This window comes from Eleutherodactylus coqui, chromosome 2 (genome assembly GCF_035609145.1).
Source record: "Eleutherodactylus coqui strain aEleCoq1 chromosome 2, aEleCoq1.hap1, whole genome shotgun sequence".
In the NCBI taxonomy this organism is placed as follows: domain Eukaryota; kingdom Metazoa; phylum Chordata; class Amphibia; order Anura; family Eleutherodactylidae; genus Eleutherodactylus; species Eleutherodactylus coqui.
In genome coordinates, this window is record NC_089838.1 from 287989006 (window position 1) to 288013767 (window position 24762).

A 24762-nucleotide genomic window follows, 5' to 3' on the forward strand; every position below is an offset into this window, starting at 1 on the left:
GCAGGTAGCCAACTTACAAAGCGGAAGTTAACAAAAGTTGTCAAAGTTGAACTAAACCAAAGTTTAGCAGTACAAGGAGAGAAGTGTAAGATGTCGCCCAGCATGCCACGGTAACGAGGCTTTTCTGTGTGAGCTGGCACCTGTACCGAAGCAGACCCTGCGCCACACATCAGCAACATACACTTGGTAACTGTGCTTGCCTGAAATAGGAAAGCATTGATCGGCCACTGGGGAGTGCAGCTCTGGAGACTAGAGCCTCTGCCGGGGGCAGCATTATCCTGTCAGTGACTATGTGCACGCACTGTCAGACATAACCCGGTACTGATTACCATCTGCTGTATTACCGCCTGCGTCCCATTATATTCATCATTTATTAAGGTAGCTTGTATTTGCTGTGCCTCAAGAACTAATCACCCGGGTACTTGCCAAGACAGTTCATCCAGGATAGATGCAAAGTACTGACAGGTAGAACTGTAAGGGAAATCAAGAAAAAATATTTCCTATATTTTGTCTTTCAATTTTCCCTTCTCTTCCTCCTCAGATCCAGTAGGTGTGTTAACCATGGGTTGTGCAGGTTGCAGGTCCCAAAGGTCCTCTACCACAGATAAGCAGCCAGCTCAGTACATGGCATATGACTGTTAGAGGAGGCTGCCCATGGTCGAAACGCTGCAAAGTTACACAGATTTCACCCTTTGCATTTTTGAAACTTTGCAGCCTAAATTAAAGCGACCCTTCGGTCCTGGAAAAAAAGATGGCCGCATCATTTCTCTGACTACCTGATGCACGCTGTATATTAGTTTGTATTGGCAGTCTAAGACCACCTGCATATGAACGGATTTCCACTGTGGAATCTGCGGTTGAGATTAGCATTATGGAATCCGCAGTCGGCATCTGCACCGCAGATCTGCAGCTAATGCCGTTCGTTACAAGCTATGGAAAAATGCTTCTTCCTGCACACTTGTGGAAACCAATTGCGGTTTCCGCGAACGGAGGAAAAAATCGCAGCATGCTCTATATTTGCCCTTCCACAATTGACATTGCGGAAAGGTTGCGGATTCTGTGTCATCACAATCGGGGAAAAAAAATCTATACTGTGCATGTCCGACGGCGGCTCGCCACAACCATCCGCAGTACAGAAAAAGAGAAAATACAGGTACGCAGTGTCGCCAGCCGTGGTCGGGGTCAGATTTCAGTTCCGCTGCGGGCTCCTGCATTTGGAATTCGAACCGTTTGTGTGCAGGCGGCCTAAGATATTGTACACTGCGACCATCTTTGTTTGTCCAGGAGCGAGGGGTCACTTTAACAAGTGCAGCTCAATTCTACTGTGGATTTTGTATGCAGATTTGTTGTGCGGCTCTTGGTGGCAGCATGCTTGATCTTGTGAATACGTCCTTGTCGGAGCGCTCTAGTGTAACAAGTCCGGTGTGTTCATCACAGGAGCAGAAAAGATATTGATACTCTGGAAAATAAATGGTGACTTTTCAAGTAAAACAAGCAGAGATCTTGGCTTAAAAATGGATACATTCTAACCTACTGTACTATTGTGTATCTTAGGCCGCCTGCACACGGGTGGAAATCCCGCGGCGGGATTTCCACCACTGAAAGCCTGCAAAGGAGTGCATTACAATACGCACTCCTATGCAGACGGCCGCGCGAAATCTCGCGCGGCAAACAAACCGTGGCATGTCCTATTTCTGTGTGCGGCTCGCAGAGCCTCGCACAGAAACGTCACTCACCTGGCCGCCGGCTTCGGTCTGCGCATGCCCCGGCTGCCCGACAGGCGGCACATGAAAGAGCCGGGGCCCCCGGGCGCGGGTGAGTAAGCTCTCGTCCCTGCAGGCACTCGGGTCAGGTCCCGCGGCGAGAATTCTCGCCGCCGGATCCAACCCACTCGTCTGCAGGCGGCCTAAATATTTCTTCATACAACAAGTACGTTTTTTATACATGTTTTAGACCCACTTCATGTAGGGTTGTCTTAAGGCTGGGTTCACACAGGGTGGATTTGACGCAAAAATTCCGTGTGGAGTTTCGCAGTGGCGGATCCGCCTGCGGCCGCTAATCCTGGGATTAGCCAGCTATGTGGATGAGATTTGTCAAAAATCTTTTCCACATGGAACGGCCAATCCAATGGGGCAAAGCCAGTAGAAGCCAGCGCTTCGGCGCGGATTCCCTAGCAGCAGCATGTCTATTTTTCTTCTTTCCATTGCGGCCCCGCTCCTCTCTATGGGAGCGCCCGCCGCAACGGAAAAGCATGCGGCCAAGCTACTCCAAAACTCGCTGCTAAGTGCCACGGGCTTTGAAGCTCTACTTTCCCAAAGGAAATCTTGTAGTTTTTCAATGCTGCAAAACCGCGAGATTTCCACCGGGAATACGACCTGTGTGACCCCAGCCTTAGGGCGCTTCACTACAGCATATTTCCATGCATCCGCCAATTGCCATGCACTATCTTGGCGGATATGCATGCGTAATACATGCCGCTATGAACATGTTGCGATTTTTCTTGTGCACGTATTTCATGCAGTATGCGTGAGTGGCAACATGGGAGCCTATGGTAGATTGGTACAGCGTATTACGTGCGCAATATGCTGTCACCACACGCCTGTGTGAAGGGGCCCTAATAAGTAAGGGCTCATTGACACTAGCGTTCATCCTGCATTCAGGCTTTCTGTTCCATTTTTGGAGCGGAGAGACGGAATTCATACGGAATTAAACCGTTCCGTTTTTTTTCCACCATTGTTTTCAGTGTGCTTCAAAAAAAAACAAAAAACGGAAAGCAAATGGAAAGCTTTCAATTCGCTGCAGTTATATTAGGTTTCTATTTTTTAATGGAACCAACAGCACTGCAGAATACGCTATTTGTTCCGGTAAAAAAACGGATTCAATGGAATGAAAGCAAACTGAAAGTTTTACAAACTCCATTGAAATCAATGAGAAAGACAGAACGGTTTAATTCCTTTCTAATTCCATCTCTGCTCCAAAAACGAAGCCGATAGATTGAAAGCCTGAATGCAGGATGAATACTAGTGTGAATGATCCCTAAGAGAGACGCTAACACCATTTGCTAGAATTGATATGTACGTGGTGACGATTAGACCCTGAAGAGGGACTCTCCTCTATTAACCTAGAATTCCCCTATAGGGTATTTGAGAAGGGTTTTCTGAACTAGACTACGGCCGCCTGCAGACGGGCAAAAATTCCGTGGCGGGATTTCCTGCGGAATTTCCGCCCCTGGAAGCTGCCATAGGATTGCGTTAACAAACGCAATCCTAGGTAGACGGCCGTGATTTGGCCGTGCGAAATCTTGCGTGGCAAACAAATCGTGGCATGGTCTATCTCACGTCACTCACCGGCCGCCGGCTCCGCTCTGCGCACGCGCCAGCACCCCGGCAGCCGGCACATGAAAGAGCTGGAGCAGGTGAGTGACGCGCTGCTCTCTGCAGACGCTCGGGTCGGGTCCCGCTGCGAGAATTCTCACAGCCAGATCCGCCCCGGCCGTCTGCAGGCAGCCCACCTTGTTAGTAGAGACAGTAGATATGCATTGATCAATGTGTATTTGCGTGCAGGTATGCGACAGTCAATGGAGTCCACAGTCTCCGCTCGCACATGTGGTATGCAGGGAATCGGGATGCGGAGCTCCAAATTCAACACAGACCCTAATGTCTTCTCCAAAGGACTCCCATGGAGCTGTCCAGGGCGTACGATGTAAAGGTTTGTGCGGGACACAATGCCCTATTCTACTACAACAAAGAGCTTCTGTTTTTTTAATTCTATATTTACATATTATGACACTGCTGACATTGATCATATTGCAAGGTTGGAAAAAATGACCGCTCTCATTTGTATTGACGTGCTTATCTGTATTTTTTCTATGGTCATAGGAAACGAGTCTAGTGTGAGCGAGTGTGAGGGTGTAGGAGAAGCTGTGCAGGAGTGTGATCCCCGGAGCGTCGCTATGGTCTCCTGTCACCAGAACGTCAGTAATCTTACAGGTAACCATCAGTGTTCATCTCTAGTATGTGTTTCTCAGCCAATTACTCTAACCAACTACACCAAAGTATCCCAAGGCTATAATTATACACTGCACTACCTAATAAAAGCACTGCATGAGCACAGTACCCTCTAGAGATATGGCTTATACCTCATGGGTTACGTGTACCACAAGTTGATGAGCTAGGCTCTTTGCTTAACAACCTTATAGATACAAGTGGAATGCCACTGGTATGAGGACACTTAGGACCAGCTTTAGGTGGCGCCACTAGGCCCTGGATGGTTTGACAACTGAAACTTGCACCCCTGATCCCAAAATTCATGCCCAAACCTATAGAAAAGCAGCTGCACAGGATCCAACCGTATTCCCTAGTTTATTGATTGCGTTGTGCTAGTTTAGGTCCTTTTAGAACGGCAGATCAATTGCCCATATAAGTAAGGATCCACGATACAACAGATCAACTGGTGCTTGTTTAAAAGGACTTCACACAGGATGATGACCGCCATATTGAACAATTGCTTACTACTACTTTCGTGCAGCCGTTTGTTTCAACGTTTGTTAGCAACATATCCTCTGTTTAGACGAGGGGATATTTTGTTGAAAAATTATTTTTATGCCCGCATAAAGTATCCAATTAGTCAACAAACAAATGTTTGCTGGTTGATCGTTAGCATATTTTCATAGCGCATTGATCGAGAACAGACATTTGTACAAAGGAGTCAAGCATTGGTCCGTGTAAAAGGGCCTTCAGGTATATATCTGGCAGAGTTCTATGGGCACTGTGTGGCAGTGGTAATCTGGCACTCTATGTTATGTTAGTATTGTTGGCACATAATGTAGTACACCTTTATGGGGCAATTGTTTTTTCATTTAAATGCATGTATTTTGGGCTGACCTAATTTTCGCTATTGGGTTTTATTAATAATTTTTACCATTTGTCTGTGAAGCTAGACTAACCACTTAAGGTCATTTTACACAGGCCAGTTATTAGGCATATTAGTTCCAAGAACTCTCGTTTGCTTGAAAATTGGATCTTGTAAAGGGACCAACCATCAGCTGATGAGTAATGCTTGCTGATTAGGGGTACATTGTCACTATGTGAACAGGTAAATGCACAACCAACCTATGGGGATAGACAATCATACTTGCGATTGGTCGTCTCCATAAGTAAGTTGATTCTCGGCCCATGTAAAAAAAAATGAAACAAGCACCAATCGTCATGTTTGTTGATTGGCGTTTGCTAGATTGGGCTGAGAACTCTTCTGCTGTAAAAACCCCCCTATTTTTCCTCTGCTCTTTCCTCTCCTGCATGTGTTTATCAGTCAATTTATGGCCACAACAAGGTTTATCTTTGCTGTAGTCATGAACTAGCTGATGAGAGGGTGCAGGAGAGGAAAGAGCAGAGGAAAATTAAGCAAAACTCCTATTGAGACTTGGGGCTTATTCAGACAGGCGTATATCGGTTGGGTTTTCACGCCTGGCTGATATACGCTGCCCCTCTCTGCAAGGGGAGGAGGCGGACCTGGCCCGGAGCTAATGCACTGAGCTCCTGCCTTCTCCCCGCCCCTTGCCACTGCTTGCAATGGGAGGGGCAAGGCTAAGGCCCACTCCGCCCCCTCCCATTGCAAACAGTGATGAGGGGTGGAGAGGGGGCAGGAGCTCAGTGCACTAGCTCCCGGCCAGGTCCGCCTCCTCCCCTTGCAGAGAGGGGCAGCATGATAGAGTGATATATAGAAGCTGCAGAAGACAAATGGTACAGCATTTTTAGTCAAACCCTATTGTAAAAAGATTAACAACCCAAAACATATACTGGGGGAAAAAAAAAAATCGCTCAACCCTGCTTGTTTCCCTACGGGGCCCGTAGCCTTTAAGAGAGAGACATCAATAGATTGCACTCCACAAAGCACTATCCAGCCTAAGGTGAGCATAGGGACAGTGGTCATAATTTGTGTCTGAACACTGTTATTAGTAATTGTATGAATATTGTTTGTAAAAATAGCAATACATCATACATCAATGAGAATCTATACAGCGGTGCAATTTTAGGCCCCAGGCTCCCATGACACCCAGACAGCACCCCCACGATGTTATCACAGAGGGACTGTCCGGGACATTTAAATTCTGATCGTTCAGGACATTTAAATGCTGCTGCCCAAGAGTGCTTGGTCGTCTTTGCTGGATTTTTCGTTTCATAATGCGCCAAATGTTTTCTATTAGTAAAAGGTCCGGACTGCAGGCGGCCGGTTCAGCAGCCGGACTCCTCTTTTGTGAAGCCATTCTGTTGTGATGGATGCAGTATCTGGTTTAATATAGTCTTGCTGAAAAATACAAGGCCTTCCCTGAAAGAGTCATTGTCTGGATGGGAGCACTGACGTAACTATAGGGGATGCGGTTGCACCTGTACCCAGGAGCCTTAGGGGGCCCATAAGGCCTTTCTTCTTCATATAGGGATCCCAGTACTATGAATAAAGCGTTATAGTTGGAGGCCCTGTTACAGATTTTGCAATGGGACCCAGGAGCTTCAAGTTACGCCTCTGGATGGGAGCATATGTTGTTATAAAACCTCTATATATTGCTCAGCATCAAGACGTGAAAGCTGCCCATGGCTTTGGCACTAATGCAACCCCGTAACTTCAACTGTTCACTGATATTAAGCTAGATGGTCCCTCTCCTCTTGAGCCCGCAGGAATTTCAAATCTTGATTCATCTGACCACTAAACAACTCTTTAATTTTGCCTCAGTCCATCTTACAGGAGGTTTGGCCCAGAGAAGACGCTGGTGTTTCTGGACTGTGTTGATGTAGGGCTTCTTCTTTGCGTGATACAGCTTTAACTTGCATTTGTAGATTGCATGGCAAACTTTGTGCAAAGACAATGGTTTCTGGAAGTATTCCTGAGTCCTTGCAGTGTTTGCATCACTGACTCGTGCCTGATGTTTAATTTCAATATTCTTTATTGTAGTAAGAGATATGTTGCAGATCATGCCTGGTCTAATGCAGTAAAAATAGAGAAAAGCGTGATAGCATATGCAGTTCATGCGAAAAGATCCTTATAGGTCAATAGATCGGGAATTGGTGACTGATGTCCTTCTTATCTGTTCCCTTTACCCAGCAGGTGTGAACTCCTGGAGGCTGTCCAGAGGCCGCACGTCTTGTGATGGACACGTAGAGGCATTTACAGGGCAAAGATGGAGTTCTTTGTGTTTCAACAGCCTTAAGAAATCTGATGCTGCTCTGCTGTGTCAGCAGGTAAAACAGAGCAGAATATTAAAATGGGAACTCATCATTGTTTTCCGATCATTTCTATACATTTGAGTTATGCAGTGATATACTGTCAGGTAGATACATCAATCCACCACTAGGTAGGTTTGTTGTTCATGAGTCTGGGAAAGCTGGATGCCAACGTCTATGGGATTTGCAGTAGAGGAGTACAGGCCATATTAATTATGGTCTAGCCTTTTTTTTAAACCGTTTAGATTGCATTTTTCCAATATTATGTAAGAAAGTTTTACAGAAGAGTGTATGAGTCTATTCCTGCGTCTGATGATATAACTCCAGGGGAAAGATAGGAAAGCAGTCAGCTGGAAGAAAAACATAGCTTAAGCATAAACATGGACTGTCTGCCAACACATGTATGAAATCACTGAAACTCCTTTTATGGTTCCTAGATGGCTATACTAAGCAACATAAGTGGTCAAAGCACTCAGCCAATCAATCACAGCCAGAATGGAACCAATTCTGTGGCACTTAGCCAATCACACCCATCCATCGAGCGCTGGATCTGATTGGCTAAGCGTCGCAGCACTCACCCAATCAGAGGTAGCGCTTGCAGAAGGCATTTATTTTTTAATCCCGGCCAGAAGAAAGTGAAAAAGAACAGTGCCATGGACCCAGGGAGAAGACGCACTGGAGCCGGACAGCGCTTGTAGGTGATGTATTATTATTATTTTTTTCCCAGCACTTAGGGCTTATTTAAGGGCGAAGTTGCATCGATTCGCACAAAAACTGCGTTTGTTGCGAATCGCAAAATGCTGTCCAATTTTTTGCAGGTTTAAATTTTATTCGCTTGTAAAAAACGGACATGTGACCGCTTTCATTGGAAAGCATTGGTTCTGATAGAGCCTTTTTTTTCCGCACCTATGGATAAGGGAATTAACGCTCGTCTGACTGAGCCCTTAGGAGGAAAACTGACTTTATAGAATACAGCGGCTAAGTAAAGTAACTTTTTTAGAATATGTATCTGCCATAATTTCTCAATAGTACATGTTAATGTGTCCAACTTAATGCAATATCTTATTAGTGGAACGTGGATTAATTTTCCTCTTCCAGCAAGCTGTAGTTTCTCTTTCCTGTCTGTAGGTTCTCTACAAATGTTCAGAAAACTTCTCTGCCCTTAAAATATCCATCTGGAGTAATAGTTTCTGTCGCCTAGATTTAAGAGTATCCATAAGATGCTCATATTGTTGTGCGCCAGCTTGATTGGCATGCTGACTAGAACGCCTCTTGGCCTAATTGGTGGTGGCCAAAGCACTTGTGAAAGAGTCACAATTATTGAAAAAGGCTCAGGCTTTGGATTAAATTCCCAGTCATTGTTACTAGGCCTGTTAAAAGGTCAAACACTGACTTGCAGGAATGCTACCTTCTAATAGGTGGCGCTGTGGAGGCATTGTTCCATCTTTCCATTTGCATAAATTTCCCAGAGCAGCATGCATGGCCTATAAGTCTACTCACACTTACTAAGTTCTCTCTCCCTAAGGACAAACTTTACCTTCAATCCATTGAATACATATCAAGGAATACATTCACCGTAGACTTCTAAGGAATATGATGGCGATGATTACATAAACTCCTAAATAAACATTTGATTCCCTTGTTTGATCCTGTGATGTCCTCTGCTCACCAGATGGGCTGTACCCCACAGTCACCTGTCTTCTCACCACTTAACAAGGCCAGGTCGCCTCTGGAGCCGATGGCCATACAGTGCCTGGAGAACACGAGCTCTCTCTGGGAATGTGACAACTATGCGGTTCAGACGTGTACATCCGGCCTGACGACATACCTGCAGTGTAACCGCTCTCGGTAAGGCATTGGTTTCATCTGTGTTACGTTTTCGCATCATTTTTTCAAATGCCCTCAAATATGGAGATTCAATAGGAATAAATAGTTTAGAAACTCTTCTAGGCTGGATTCAGAAGACCGTATATCGGCTTGGTTTTCACGCCGAGTCGATATACGTCGTCCTCATCTGCAGGGGGGGGGATGGAAGAGCCAGGAGCAGGAACTGAGCTCCCGCCTCCTCTCCACCCCCTCTCCGCCCCTCTGCACTATTTGCAATGAAAGAAGGCGGGACGGGGGTGGGGCTAAGTTCCGTAAATTAGCTCCGCCCCTGTCCCGCCTCTCCCCATTGCAAATAGTGTAGAGAGGCAGAGAGGGGGCGGGAGCTCAGTTCCTGCTCCTGGCTCTTCCAGCCTCCCCCCCCCCCCGCAGATGAGGACGACGTATATCGGCTCGGCGTGAAAACCGAGTCAATATACGTTCGTGTGAATCCAGCCTTACTCTGTTATTCTTCCTGGAAAGGTGTAATTAACAGTTGCAAACTTCCAATGTCTAACAATGTCCAATCAGGGTTAAAAGTGCGATTAGAGGAGTGATAGAGGAATGGTATAATGCAGAGTTCTAGAAAGCGATACTGCTGGGTTTTAAATTGGCTCTTCTGATATTTGTGTTTCTTCCTTTTTATTAATTATGAATATTAAATAATATACACAGAAGACATATGAATACGGCTGGATTCAGATGACCTTATATCGGCTGGGTTTTCACGCCCAGCCGATATACGTCGTCTCTCTCTGCAGGGGTAGGAGGCTGGAAGAGACAGGAGCTGTGCTCTGAGATCCCGCCCCCTCTCTGCCTCCTCTCCGCCCCTCTGCACTATTTGCAATGGGGAGAGGCGGGACGGGGATGGGGCTAATTCCGTGGCACTTAGCCCCGCCCCGTCCCACCTCCTTTCATTGCAAATAGTGCAGAGGGGCGGAGAGGGGGTGGAGAGGAGGCAGAGAGGGGGCGGGAGCTCAGTTCCAGCTCCTGGCTCTTCCAGCCTCCCCCCCTGCAGATGAGGACACCATATATCGGCTCGGCGTTAAAACCGAGCAGATATATGGTCGTCTGAATCCACCCTAACTATGAACCTGCAAATTGCCTTTAACCCCTTCCTGCTTCAGCCCTACTTTTTGTTTTTTTCATTTAAATTTTTTCTGTTCTCAGAACTTTTTTACCTTCCTGGTAACATAGCTGTAGAAGGGCTTGCCTTTTGCGGGACATGTTATATTTTTCAGTGGTACCATTAAATGCACCAAATCCGATAAAAAATTTCTAAGTGGGGTAAAATGGAAAAAAACACAATTTCTCTATTTTTTTTATATAGTGTTCATGATGCAGTAAAAATTACATGTTATCTTTATTTTGTGGGCCAGTACGATTATGGAGATGGAATTGCATATTTTTTTCTCACAGCGTTTACTTTATGGGATAAATAATATAATTTCTTAATGAATCAGGGTTTTACAGATGCAGGCATACCATTTTTTTAATACTTAATTTTTTTAAAACTTTTGATGCAATCACTGGGAAGGGGGGGGGGGCTTTTTTAAACTTTTAAGATATTTTATTTTTCTAATAATCTTTATTTTACGTTTTATATTTTTTTAGCCTTGACATTTTGATAGTTTGCTTATACAATATAATGCAATACCATAGTATTGCATCATACTGTATTTGTACTGGCAACTTATTAATATGTGCCACAGGCATGTCTTAATAGACAATCAGTCAGGTCAGCCCTGGGGGACTTTCAGGATGTACCCTGGCTGCCATGACAGCAGGCAGGGCATTCTGGACATCGGAGTCCCAATTGTGACATTTAGATGTCAGTGTCAGAAACTGACAGTAGCATATAAAGGGTTAACTGGCATGATTAAAGGTATCTCTAATCACAGGTGCTGCAGGCAGGTGTTAGCTGCAAAAGATAATGCATTATTTACCCCGCACGATGAACGTCATCAGAAAATAAAAAGAACACCAGAAATGTGCTTTTTTTGGTCACATTGTCTCCAAGAAAAAATTCAATAAAAAGTGATCAAAAAGTTGTGTGTATCCCAAAATGGTATCAATGCAAACTACAGTACATCCCACAAAAAATGAGGCCCTGCACAACTATGTTGACGCAAAAATAAAAAAGCTATTGTGCGCAGAAGATGGCGGCAGAAAATAATAAAAAGAATTAAATATCTTTTAAAAAAATTAGTACAGCAAAAAAAAATAAAAACTATACAAGTTTGGTATCGCAGTAATCGTACTGACCCATAGAATAAAGATAAGTCCTTTTTGTTGCAGTTTGTGCGCCGCAGAAACAAGACGCACTGAAAGATGCTGGAATGTCAATTTTTTCCAATTTCTCTCCACTTACAATTTTTTTATGGTTTTTCAGTACATTATATGGTACATTAAACAGTACCATTGAAAAATACAACTCGTCCCGCAAACAACAAACCTTCATACAGCGATGTCGATGGCTAAATACATTTTTTTAAAGGCGTTAAAAAAAAACTAAACTGGAAAAAGGAAAAAAAAAAAGCTTGGTCACTAAGGGGTTAGAGGGCTGCTCTGGTGATTTCCCCCCCCCCCCCCCCTCCCATTTTAGGCTGGATTCACACAAACGTATATCGGCTGGGTTTTCACGCTGAGCCGATATACGTCATCCTCATCTGCAGAGGGGGGGGGGGAGGATGGAAGAGCCCAGGAGCAGGAACTGAGCTCCCGCCCCCTCTCTGCCTCCTCTGCGCCCCTCTGCACTATTTGCAATGGGGAGAGGCGGGACGGGGCAGGGCTAATTCGCGAAACTTAGCCCCACCTCCGTTCTGCCTCCTTTCATTGCAAATAGTGCAGAGGGGCGGAGAGGGGGTGGAGAGAAGGCAGAGAGGGGGGCGGGAGCTCAGTTCCTGCTCCTGGCTCTTCCATCTTCCCCCCTGCAGATGAGGACACCGTATATCGGCTAGGCGTGAAAACCGAGCCGATATACATTTGTGTGAATGCAGCCTTATTATGTAACTAGACCTCCAGTGTGTATAAGTTGGCTATTGTTACCTTATTCAGTCATTTATCTGTATCTGATAATTCCCATAGTCCCTCTCCTCAGTTTGGTCATGTGATTTCATTTTGACCAACTGGGAAGAACTTGTCAGCCTATGACTCTTGCAGAGACCATTTGTATGAAGAAAAGGCATGGACTGTACCGTATATGCTCTTCACAGGTAAGGGGGGGGGGCAGAAACTCCTATCACAGTTAGGCTCCTTCACACTGGCGATCGCAATATCACCGCAAGGAAATGCTTTTTCTTGTGACAAATTACGCATTGCATAGCTGTCATCTCCGAAAGTCAGTAGGAGTTTCTATTGTTAAAAACACATTGCACGAAAATCGCAAGTTCATGCATTGCGATGTGATAAAAAGGAGGCTGCATTGGGAAAAATGGGCTAAAAAAAGTCACAAAATGCAGAAAGATAAGACCTACTGCAATATTTTTATAACGCCACATCGTATGGGTGAAAGCATTGCAAATGGGAATGAAATCACTGAAAATCATTAGTTTCATAATTCTGCGTTTTCACTCACTCTTGCATCATGCGTAAATCGCACAATTTTATCGCAAGTGTGAAGGCACCCTTCCTGCTGATAGTTTGAGGCTCCTGCCACACAGTTAAAAAGCGTGAGATTACAGTTCTGCCTCCTGACTGTACACTTATGGTCTTTATTAGGCCTCATGCGCACGGCCAGGTCGGTTTCCGCCTGCGAAATATCACAGCGGAATCAGACCCGGCGCCCCCCAGAGACCCTATACTCTCCGGATCTACCGCGAGTGTATCGCCCGGCGTGCATGCGCGGTGCCGTGCATGACGCTCCAGTGCCGGGCTGTAACACGGATTCTCGCGGTATTTCCACAGTGCTCACACTGCGGAAGTATCACGCGGCGCGCGGCTTCCATTGACTGCAATGGCACGGCTTCCATTGACTGCAATGGCACGGCTTCCATTGACTGCAATGGCACGGCTTCCATTGACCGCAATGGCACGGCTTCCATTGACCGCAATGGCACGGCTTCCATTGACCGCAATGGCACGGCTTCCATTGACCGCAATGGCACGGCTTCCATTGACCGCAATGGCACGGCTTCCATTGACCGCAATGGCACGGCTTCCATTGACCGCAATGGCACGGCTTCCATTGACCGCAATGGCACGGCTTCCATTGACCGCAATGGCACGGCTTCCATTGACCGCAATGGCACGGCTTCCATTGACCGCAATGGCACGGCTTCCATTGACCGCAATGGCACGGCTTCCATTGACCGCAATGGCACGGCTTCCATTGACCGCAATGGCACGGCTTCCATTGACCGCAATGGCACGGCTTCCACTGACCGCAATGGCACGGCCTCCATTGACCGTGTGATTTTCCGCACAGAATAGAAAATGCTGCAATTTCTTTCCCCCCATAAGCGTAAAATCGCAGTTGATTTCCGCTTGTCGGCATAGGAGAACTGTTTACCATGACATGTCTATGGACAAACATTGCTGCGGAATTCACAGCGGGTGTCTGACAACGAATTCCGCAGCGATAATCCGTCCTGGGGCATTCGGCACTAGTTAGGAGAATATAGAAGGTATTGATCATTAGTGTCCACCGAGCAGGCATAGATGGTACTGGCTCTGGCTAGTCATGTGATGCTGTGCCAATACATCATGGAAATTCTAACACTGCACAGAGGAAGAGAAAGTACAGGGAAATCTAAAAATAAGATGGTATGTGATAAGTATCAGACAGGAGGCTGCACTGCCTGTCGCACTCTGGAAGTTTCCTATGTATACATATTACAGTCACTTTCATGCAATCAGGTGAGGGGTGCAGGGATGGAAAAATGTGGCCTTTTAAGATTAAACCCTCATAAGCGGTTATTTGGGGAATGACTGCACCCCCCTTCTTGTGATTGAATAGGGCACCAGCGGTTGGACCCCCACATTATCCCCTGTGAATAGGGGCTAACTTGTTACAACTGGAATACCACTTTAATGTTTCACCACTTGGAAAAAAAAACGTAAATGTAATTGTTAGTGCTATTTCAACCGGGGTTTGTTAGGGGGTGATCTTGAAATTTGTGGACATGCTGTCTTACCATATTATGTCCGTGTCCGCAGAATGCAGGAGTCGTGGCTTGTCTGGCTCACCATATGTTTCACTGTTATAATGATTGTCATTTTCTGCTGGATTCGGATATTCAAGTCCTGGAAATGCTGCACTCAGTGTCTGCACAAGAACCTGCTCTACTTATTCTGTAGAAGATCCCACCCTCACCCTGAGACTCAGACACGGAGGAACATTTATCACCGGGAGCCTTCCAATCTTACCGTCCAAGAAACCAATACTCCGCCATCTTCTCCAGGAATGCTCCAGGATCCAAGTGGTAAGTTGTACATAATATGTACCGTATTTTTCGCTCTATAGGATGCACTTTTTTCCCCTCCTAATTGGCGGAAAAAAGTCAGTGCATCCTATAGAGCGAATGTGGTGGGATCAGATCAGGCCGGCAGCTGAAAAGGATCACAAATCCTCCTCACACAGCTGCCGGCCATTCGCATACAAAGCAGGCACAGCAGGAGAGTAGAGTGGCCGCTCATCCAACAGCTGATTGGTGGAGGTGAGAAAATCGGCAGTGTGATAATGATAACAGCGCCCCTACAAATAGCTGATTAGTGAGAGGGAACTGCTGCCCCCCCCCACCTCATCAATCAGCTGTAGGTACAGATGGCTCTCACATCTGCCGGTTACATAGCAGGGGGAGAAGGAGCTGCCCGTATGGAGTATACATTTGTGCCTAGTTCTGCACAGTTGTATGCACCATACATAACCATAATGAGACATGCTATGCAGGGTTCCTGGAAAGTCGGATGACAACTAATGGAATCATTACATTGCCACTCTGCTCTTCCAGGATCCTATATGCCAGCTACAGTGTTATGCAAGCATGTATACCACATACATTGCTATAACTAGTCAAACATGGCATTCAGGGCTCCTGGAAAGCTGGGTGACAAGTAATAAGATCACCATTACATTTACACTCAGCTGTCCCTGGATCCTAAATGGCAGGTTGACCAAGTGGTATATACTTTATCCTGAGGCGGTACTACTGCTCTCTATTCCTCCTGTAATACCTCCCTGCCTGGTCTAGGGAAGTTCAAAATATTTTTTTCCTATTTTCCTCCCCTAAAACCTAGGTGCGTCTTATAGAGCGAAAAATGGTACTTGTAGAGTGGGCAAATCTCCATTGAATTGCATTGTACAGCGCATGCGCGCCAGAGATCCGGCCGGCGCTTCTGCACGCATCCGCAGACTCAGAAATAGAAGATCCAGACAGGTAACCGCAGTGTCCTCGGCCACAGGCAGGGGCGGATTCCGTATGCTAAATCTGATCCGCCTGTTGACATGAGGCCTAAGTAATTCCATTTGTTTCCTTTTTTTGGAAGCACATTTGAAAAATTTCACACATTTCTGAGCAATTTAGGAGACTTACTAAATAAACATTAATTTTGTAAATTGTTTTACATTTATATTTGATTTATGATTTGTAACACACATCGTGGAATTGGGGAGGAGTTTTTTGCTGTAGAAAATCTGCATCACATTCTGCAACATCCTTCACTCCTTCATTTGAAAGGGTGAAATTAGCTGCGCATCCTCGTCAAAATCCACAGCAAATGGTGTGCAGTCTGACACAACACAAAATATGGTGCAGATCCCCACTACAATCCCTTGTGCGTGAATGTGCCATTCTAACTTAAATTTCTAGGTAAATTGTTAAAAATGAACTCTTTACTATACAATCACCCGTACTAACTAAATAGTATAGCTGATTGTAATCGATGGGATTAATGTGAGGTAAATGGGTGCTGTTTTAGGCTCCTTCACACCAGCAGCAAAGTCGCGTGATTTTGTAGCGTTGCTACAATGCTACACAGCGCGTGTATGAGAAGCCCAATGCTTTCCTATGGGTTCCTTCACACATGGGATGTTTTGTAGCATGCAAAAACCTGACACAAAAACCTTACGGGACCCGCAATATGCCCGCGACACGCGAGGTTTTGTAGCCAATGTTTCCCTATGGACCCAATTATCATGCGTTGCGATGCAACTTTGACAGTAAGAAATCCTACTGCCAAAGCCTAATCTAAGCGCTGGCTGCAGGGAAAAATAAAAAAAATACATCACCCTAGAAGTGCTCTCCAACACCGCCGCAGCTTCTTCCCGGGTCCCGGTACTGTTTCTCTTCCTCATTTTCTGGCCGGGGATTGAAAAATCCTCGCCTCCTGGAAGCGCTGGCTGTGAATGAACCAATCACAGCCATTCATCAAGCACTGTCTGTGATTGGCTAAGCATCAGCCAATCATAGCCAGCGCTTCCAGAAGGCGGGGATTTTTCAATCCCCGGCCAGAAGATGAAGAAGATGAACAGTGCCGAGTCCCAGGGGAAAAGATGCAACGGCGCCCCAGACAGCGCAGAGGAGATGATTGTATATATATATTTTTTCTTTAGCTACAGCTTATTTTCAGGGTAGGGCTTATATTTCAAGCTTCCCCCCAAAAATCCTCGCGTGTGATGCTATAAAATCACCCACCTTTGTAGCGTCACATGCGACTTTGTAGCGCTACAAAATTGCGGTATTGCTGCAAGAAGATGCTGTGATATCGCATGGTGCAGCGCTGCAATATCGCTGCAATTTTCTCGCGCCGATGCCGTATCGCCCATGTGAAGGAGGCTTACACTGTGTTCTCCTTATCTTCCCTCCGATCTCGCATTGACAGAAGAGCAGAGGAGACACAGGGAGAGATGCTGATGCAGCATTGACATGCCAGGAAAGTTTATTATGCCAGCAGAGTGCGCAGAGCCCAGGCAGCAGCAACGTAAATTTACTGTCCGTGGTCACGAAGCAGTTAAGGAATTTAGTGACTGGAGCAAGTCCAATATTGAGTTGAGTAGTAGCTGTGCCTGCAATTTCCAATCTAGGCTGCAGATGGCGCTTTAAGCTTCCAGATCTGCCCCCACTGACAGCTGGCCCAATATCAGCTTGAATATTGGTGTTCCTGAGGAGCGTGTCCCAGCCAATCATCTATTAATGACCAAGTGAAGACTGGTCATCAGTAATGAAGTTTAGAAAAATCCCTTTAACCCTTTAATGACTGCCCATACATCTTTTGACGGTGCCCGTTAAGGGGCTTTATTCTCCATAGAAAGAATGCAGCGATAAACAAGAAATACATTTTGGTATTGGTGTAATAGTACTGGCCTGCAGAATTAATTTGACATATTTATACTTCACAGTGATGCCGTTAAAAATAAAAACAAAAGTAACATGCCAGAATTGCAGATTTTGCTAATCTTGCCTCTAGAAAAAAATAGAATAAAAAGCTATCTAAATGTTATATGTTCCTAAACATTGGATAAATGGAGGCTAGAGTTCATCCTGCAAAAAACAAGACCTCATGGAGCTTCTTCGATAGAGAAATAAAAATGGTCTGGCTCTTGGAATGCGGCGACACAAAAACAAAACTTTAAAAAAAGTGTACAAAAATAGTGAATCATATAAAATCTGTATAATCTTGGTATCGCCAAAATCATGCCGACCCAGAGAGTAATCTTATCACATTATCTATTTTGCTAACTGAATGACGTAAAAATGAAACCCAAAATACAAATAGCAGAATTTCTTTTTTTCCCTAATCCCCCTAAAAAAAATTTGTGAAAGCTGTATAGTACTATAGCATTATATGTACCCAAAAATTATGCCATTGGAAAAAACGTGTCCTGAAAAAAACAAGCCCTCATATGGCTGTGTCAGCGTAAAAGTGAAACCGTTACGGAATGCAATGAGGAAAAAAGCTGGAATGTTAGTTGGTCATTGAGGCACAAACAGGCTTGGTCACTAAGGGGTTAAAGAGCGTGTAAACGAGAATGTGATGAAGCACATTATTATAATATAGCAGGTTGTGAGCAGAACAGCTAGATGGAAACATTCGTGTGAACTTCACATCTAACCACAACTTCCCTCCTCCTTTCTGTTCTTTCTTCTCTCTCCTCGGTGACAGAAGTGAATGCTTTGTTGGCCTCTCATGGATTCCGGTTGAATAACACCATCACGCCTCCGCCCAGCTACATGCACGCACTACGCGTTTTATCCCGACCGCTGGAGAACACACAGACTCCGCCTCCAAGCTACCTGGAAGCGCTGAAGATTCTGTCCCGTCCGGTCTTGGTTCATGTTAATGCAACAGAGTGTCATGGGGAGAAAGAGGATCCGGACAGTCTTACCCCTAAAGAGAAGGGAGAGGAGTCTTAATGTCATGAGCAAATAGTGATTTTATTCTGTATGAACTGTATTTATAGATGGGAACGGGAGCTTTTTATAAAGATATTAGTAAATACCTCACGTCCTCGCTGTCTAATTACCCACCATTCCCTGCCGACTAATGTAGTACAAGAATTGAGTCTAATAGAACATCTGTACATATAAGGGTTGGTGCACAATCGTTCTGTTGCAGGACTCTAAGGAGGGAGGCGTATTGAAGGTATTCTTCCCAAAGGCTCAGTATAGAACACATGAAGGGCTGATGGCTCCATTATATGTAATTGTAGGGTCTGTCTGTGCTGCTCTATAGGGTCTGCCCTCATGACTTACCCATGTGCATGGGCCGGTAGCCAGTAGGGTTGCCACTAGATTGGTAAATTACCAGCCGCTGCCAGTGTATATAGACCAGATACTGCCCAGTTATCTACTGATATACGGGACTCACATGGGCGGATACCAAGTGCGAAATCCGCGATTGTTTGTCTGCAGGATCAGCGGCAAAACGCAAGTATTGAAAAGCATGGACTTTCGCTTTTTGCTCACACTCAAGGATACGAATTGCGGAGGACAAATCTCAGCATACTCTATTTTGTCACGGACTCTGCGCAGACTGCCTCCATTTAAGTCAATATACACACAAATAACATTAAGTATGGGATGGGGGTACCCGCATCATTGCTAAGCGACAGCCTGGGAAATGCAATATATTGAAAAGAAACTGTACTGCGCATGAGCCACGGTGGTCATCCGCATTACAGTAAATTCAAGTTCGCAGGTTGTTGGCCGGGCTCACTGCCAGAATCCAGTCCACCCATGTGAGCCCGGCCTTACTCAGCAGGATTTCATGCTGCGTCTGCACCAGATCTTGCGATGCAGATGGCCTATGGAGTCTCAACATTATTTATACTCAAGGCTGAATTTAGACCGGCTGCTCACGGGCATATTTGCAATGTGGAACCCGGAGCGGGCGTCCGCCTTTGGATTCTGCAGCGAATAGCACCAATAGCATGCAATGGAAAGGCGCTTCTTCCTGCACACGAGTGGACATCAATTGTGAAAAATTACAGCATGCTTTGTCTTTGTGCGCTGTCTGCACGGACGGCTTCTGAAGTCAGTGGAAGCCGTCCAACCCGCGGTCCTTCCGCAATTAACATTTTGGAAAGGTCGCGGGACCCACATCATCGCCTGGCGATGATGCGCTAAAATCTGTACTACGCATCCCCGATGGTTTGCTGGCCAGACCCTCCGCAGCACAGAAGGATTTAGGAAAAGACAGGTATGTGGGTTTACCGGCAGGGTGCAGGGTCGGATTCCACTGTGGTCGTGTGCAGCCGGCCTAAATTAAGGTCACTCTATTGCTGCTGCAGATTAGTATTTCATGTGGTTTTTCTATATGTATCGTGGCATAATAAAAAAAAAAATGTTCTTAAAATATGCCCATAAGAAACAGCCTTGTTGCTGTGCTCACTTAACCCCCCACCATGCCTCCTCATTCTCAACATATGTGACTCTATGTGGAGCTGAAGCCTCTAACATACATGTGGTCAAGGCAAGTGTTGGTGTTGATGATGTTTGGGGGCATGCAAGCCCCCATCATGATGTATAACCCCACACTGTTTGGTCATGATGCTTTTGTAAAATTATGATGTTTTCTATTTCTAACTGCATTACATGGCGGTGCTAGGTTTTTATAACCTCTCAGAATCTGGAGTCATGTTGGACAATTGCTGAACTGCAATTCGTGAAGTTTCCACTGGAGGGCAGAAGACTTGTATACCAGTAAGAAATCCTAAATAACTGCGTATCCCATTTACCTAAAAGAAATAAGTTTGGTTCCGTGTAAGCCAGTAGAACAAAATATGATTCAATCTAGCAGAAGTAGGTCCGGTCAGGGGAGGAGGCAGAAACTATTTATAACCGCTTCTAACTTCTCCTTTACAGGCTACATAACGCTCAATGAACGCTATGTAGTGGGTAGAGAGAAGAAGTGTTATTCTCCCCGTTTTTTGACCCGGCAATCATGTGACCATGAGTGCCGCCTGCAACAGCATAGCTGCAAGGTCATAGCAGACCCTGATCAGCTCTGCTAGTGACTGATGTCACTACAGAGTGATGTTTTTCCCTGTAATTGGGGCTCCTATGGATGCCCTAGTGCAGTGGAAAAGTGTGAAATTAAAAAAAAAGACAATGTGAATGTCACCCAGAGGTCTTATATGATGTCATGGGGGACATAGATGGTAAAAAAATATTTGCAAAAATAGGTTAGAAAAATTACAGAATAAAATAAAAAATATGTATAAAAAAGAAAATGACCCCCCCCCCCCCACCGACGCCGACCAAAAACGCTGCCATATGCGCCCTATAATCCCAGACTACACAGATTATATATCAAATTGTCCAAAACAAAATGAGGAACCAATTCCTGTACTTTATTTTAGCATAAATCTACTAATTTTAAAAATCAACTGTAAATTTAAAAAAATTGTTTCTTTTAGCTTTTTACTCCTAATAATGGGAAAAAAGTCAGTGAAATAATATATTAAAAATAGGGCCGTAAAACCACCACGTGGGTAAAATCCCTAAAAAATTGCCAGGTCCTTTAGGATCAAAACGCCCTGGTCCTTAAAGCTGATTTTACACGGGTGAGTGTGATATCGGGTCATGCGCTTTTCCCGTGAATATGAGGCGTTTTTGTATCTGCGGCTAGCAGCCGCGGCGAAGGACCACGGAGTGTCTCTCCTTGTTTTCCATGGGGAAACATTGCACCGCATGCCCCTAGCACACGGTACGATGCTGCCGTCTGCTCCATTGAGAACAATGAGCGATGCGAGGGCACGCCTGAAGATAGAACATGCCACGGTTCTTTTCCCGCATCGTGGTGCAACGCGGGAAAAAAAAAATCGCTCATGTATATGACCCCATTCAAAATAATGGGGTTCATATTCGTATCGCAACACACTAATCTTGCGCGAGAATCTCAGCCGTACGAAACCGGCCTAAGGGTTAAACCTACAGAAACAATGGAAATCATGTACTTCTCTTGCTCACTTAGCATAAGCTGCATTCAAGAGGGCTACAAAAAGATGATTGTCCGCTCGTGAATTTTGGAGGATAAGTAAATATTACACAATACAGCCAACAGCACTTTCTGTACTTTCTACATTTACTTGACTTTTCTACTTTGCATTTAGACTTGCGCTGGACAATTCTGTTAAACTTGTAGAACAAATAACACCTAGGTCTAATGATTGTTAGGTACATGATGAGCTCCAAGACCTGGTAGACAATGTCCAACCACAAAGAACTAGTCATAGAATTCAACTTTCGTAGAAAGCATCAGCATGGTGGGTGGTGGTGGTATGGCGTGGTGGTGACAGATGGAGACGGCACTTTCTACAAAAATAAACTAATCTTTACTTAATGAGGATTGGGTTTTTACTCCATATGAGGGCACATGGTACTTGAACTTGACCTTATAACTTCACACAGTATCTCAGAACATTGCCTTTGTTATTTGATGAAGGTTCCGTCGCAGACACGGCTGAAAATACTGGAAGCATTGCATGCAGCAATTTTTATCCCATCCAAAGGCCGGGCAGCTGGGCGGACCCCATTATAGTTAAATGGTTACGTCCAGGGACTAAACTGTTTGGCCGTGGGGATTTCCTTTTCCTGCTCCCTTACGTTCCCTGGGACAAGGGGACAGGCAGATATTTTCTGCTGCCCCCTGCTCTCTGCTCTGTACACACACAGAAATAACAGCTATAAATTCAGTATTCCCCACCCCACTTCAAACGGCTGTAACTCTGGATCTTTCACAGCTATCAGCAAGCTTCTGTTGTGAATATTGGCATTAAAAAGACACCACAAACATTTTGGTAGCAGAAATAGAAACGGATCTGCAGGGGTCTCAGTCGAAGGGGTCGAAGTTGAACAAGCTCTGTACATCCAAAACCGTAATGTCCTTTTTCTGTAGAAAAAAACAGAGATCGTCTTAAACTGTAGGGGAGTTCAAGAAGTTTAAATTAGGTAAACATACCGTGCTTCCCTGAAAATAAGACACCCCCTGAAAATTAGGCACCCCTGATATTTGCAGAAGTCCCAAATATAAGGCACCCCCCGATAGTAAGGCATAGTAAAGTGTGCAGGCAAGTCAAGAGGCCTGTCCCCTGCTGCCATCCCCGTTGTCTCCTACCTCCAGATGTATAGGTAGATCAGCAGACAGTCTGCTGTTATCCTGTCCCTGCTGTACGAGTGTGCTGTTGTTAGCTCCCCTTGCTGGCTGGAAAAGTCCATACTGTACGTTCTGTTCCTGCTGTACATGTCTGCTGTGATGAGCTCCCCCGGGTGGCCGGAAGCTGCAATACCATCCCTGCTTACAAGTGGTACAGGAACTCTGCAGACAGGTACGCTACTTTACAGCCCTTATTTTTTTATGGCTCTGTGTGTGTCAGGCAACCTGTGTGTGATTCTTAAGGCTGGGTTCTCACAGAGCGTATTTCCAGCGGAAATCTCGCAGTTTGGCCACAGCGATAAACAGCAAGATTTCCGCCGGGAAAGCGCTGCTTCAAAACCCACGGTACTCAGCCACTTGTTTTGAAGCGACATGGTTACACGCTTTTCCATTTCTGTGGCCGGTGAATCCGCACCACAACACCGGCTTCTCCCAGCTTTGCCGTGACAGATTTGCTGTCCCATGTGGACGAGATTTCTGAGAAATTTCGTCCACAAAGCTGGCCAATTGAGGGATTAGTGGCCACAGACTTATTTGCCGCGGCGAAATAAGACACCCCCTGAAAATAAGACGTAGTGCATATTTGGGAGCAAAAATTAATATAAGACGCGTCTTATTTTGGGGGAAACAGGGTAGTAACATTATACATGCCTTTTTAAGGCTGAAAAAGACATCCAGTTTTACCATTATCCTGCAATGTTAATCCTGAGGAAGGTAAAAAAAAAGCCAAATTTTTTCATTTTAAGGAAAAAAAATTTAACAGATCTCTAAATCTAGCAATCAGAATAATCCCTGAATCAGCAACCCTCCAGACGTTATCAGCGACTATAACTAATAAACTTATATGTTATTGCTCTTTGTAAGATAAACAAACATTATAATATATCTGAACTCCAGAAAGGCAGCAGGCCCCTCTTGAACCCCTTTAAGGCCCATTCATACTTTTTTTGTTTTTGTTCCATCCAGCTTTTTCGTTGTGGAAGCAGCAAAGCAGAAAGAAAACAGAACTGAAAAATGGAAGCCAACAGATTTCCATTTGCTTAGAAATACGGAAACGTAACATTCCATTTTTTTACACTGGGAACAAAAGCACAGCGCTGAGACCCCTGCAGATCCCGAGAACAGGGGTCCTGTGTCCCTCAACCTCCTGCACCCCCCGTAATGAGGAGGAGACTGAATGGGAGCGCTAGTCACACAAGCGCACTAGCACTCCGTTCACTTCCAATGGGACAGCCGAATGCTCAAGAGTTTGCTGCTCGAGTTTTTCCATCATTCCAAGAAAAATGAATGGCCAGGAGTCCATTCAGTGTGACGTCACTGGGGGGAAAGAAACTACCCATTTTCCAGATCGTCAGGGGTCTTTTTTAATGCGAAAGTCAATGGGACTTTCTAATGTTAAAACTGCATCTCATCGCAACGCAAGTATTTGCAATGCAATAGAAAGGAGGCTCCATAGGGAAACATGGGAGCTAAAAAAAAAAAATCACACACCGCAAAAAGATAGAGCATGTCGCGATTTTTTGTTTTCTCAACATTCCATCAGTGAAAACATTGCAGATGGGAAGGAAACCATTGTAAATCATTGGTTTCATAATCCGCTTTTTTTACTGACTCTCGCAATAGGTGACAATCGCACGAAAAACGCAGCGTTTTTTTTTACGCTATGATATCGCTCCGTTTTTTTAACGCGGTTGGCAATGGGACTTTCTAATGTTAAAAATGCAAGTTTGTGCTTTGTGATTTTTGTGCGATGCGGTTTTAACATTAGACTGTCCCATTGACAATTGCATAAAAAAAACTGCAGCGATATCACAGCATTAAAAAAAACGCAAGTGTGCAGGGGCCCTAAGGCTGCCTTCGCACTGGTGATAAAATCACGCGATGCGAGAGTAAGTGAAAAAGCAGAATTATAAAACCAATGATTTTCAACGGTTTTCTTCACATGTGCGATGTTTTCACTAGTGATGATGCGAGAGAAAATAAATCGCGGCATGCCTTATCTTTCTGCGTTTTGCTCTTTTTTTATCCCTATGTTTCCCTATGGAGTGTCCCTTTTATCGCATCGCAAACCAGGAACTTGCGATTT

The 24762-nt window shown here is 45.1% G+C and overlaps 1 protein-coding gene across 2 annotated transcripts in view; it reads left to right on the plus strand.

Moving 5' to 3' along the window:
* LOC136612677 (CD5 antigen-like) overlaps positions 1 to 18519 on the plus strand; it is a 38637-nt gene extending 20118 nt beyond the window's left edge. Inside the window, exons 3-8 of one of the 2 annotated variants that reach the window (XM_066593183.1) lie at positions 3564 to 3708; positions 3879 to 3989; positions 7099 to 7235; positions 8890 to 9065; positions 14238 to 14503; positions 18183 to 18519. In XM_066593183.1, coding sequence (XP_066449280.1) covers positions 3564 to 3708; positions 3879 to 3989; positions 7099 to 7235; positions 8890 to 9065; positions 14238 to 14503; positions 18183 to 18433 — 1086 coding nt within the window. In that variant the 3' untranslated portion in view covers positions 18434 to 18519. The remainder of the gene's footprint in view (positions 1 to 3563; positions 3709 to 3878; positions 3990 to 7098; positions 7236 to 8889; positions 9066 to 14237; positions 14504 to 18182) is intronic. The other variant, XM_066593184.1, reaches the window with a different exon arrangement.
* Positions 18520 to 24762: the final 6243 nt, after the last annotated feature.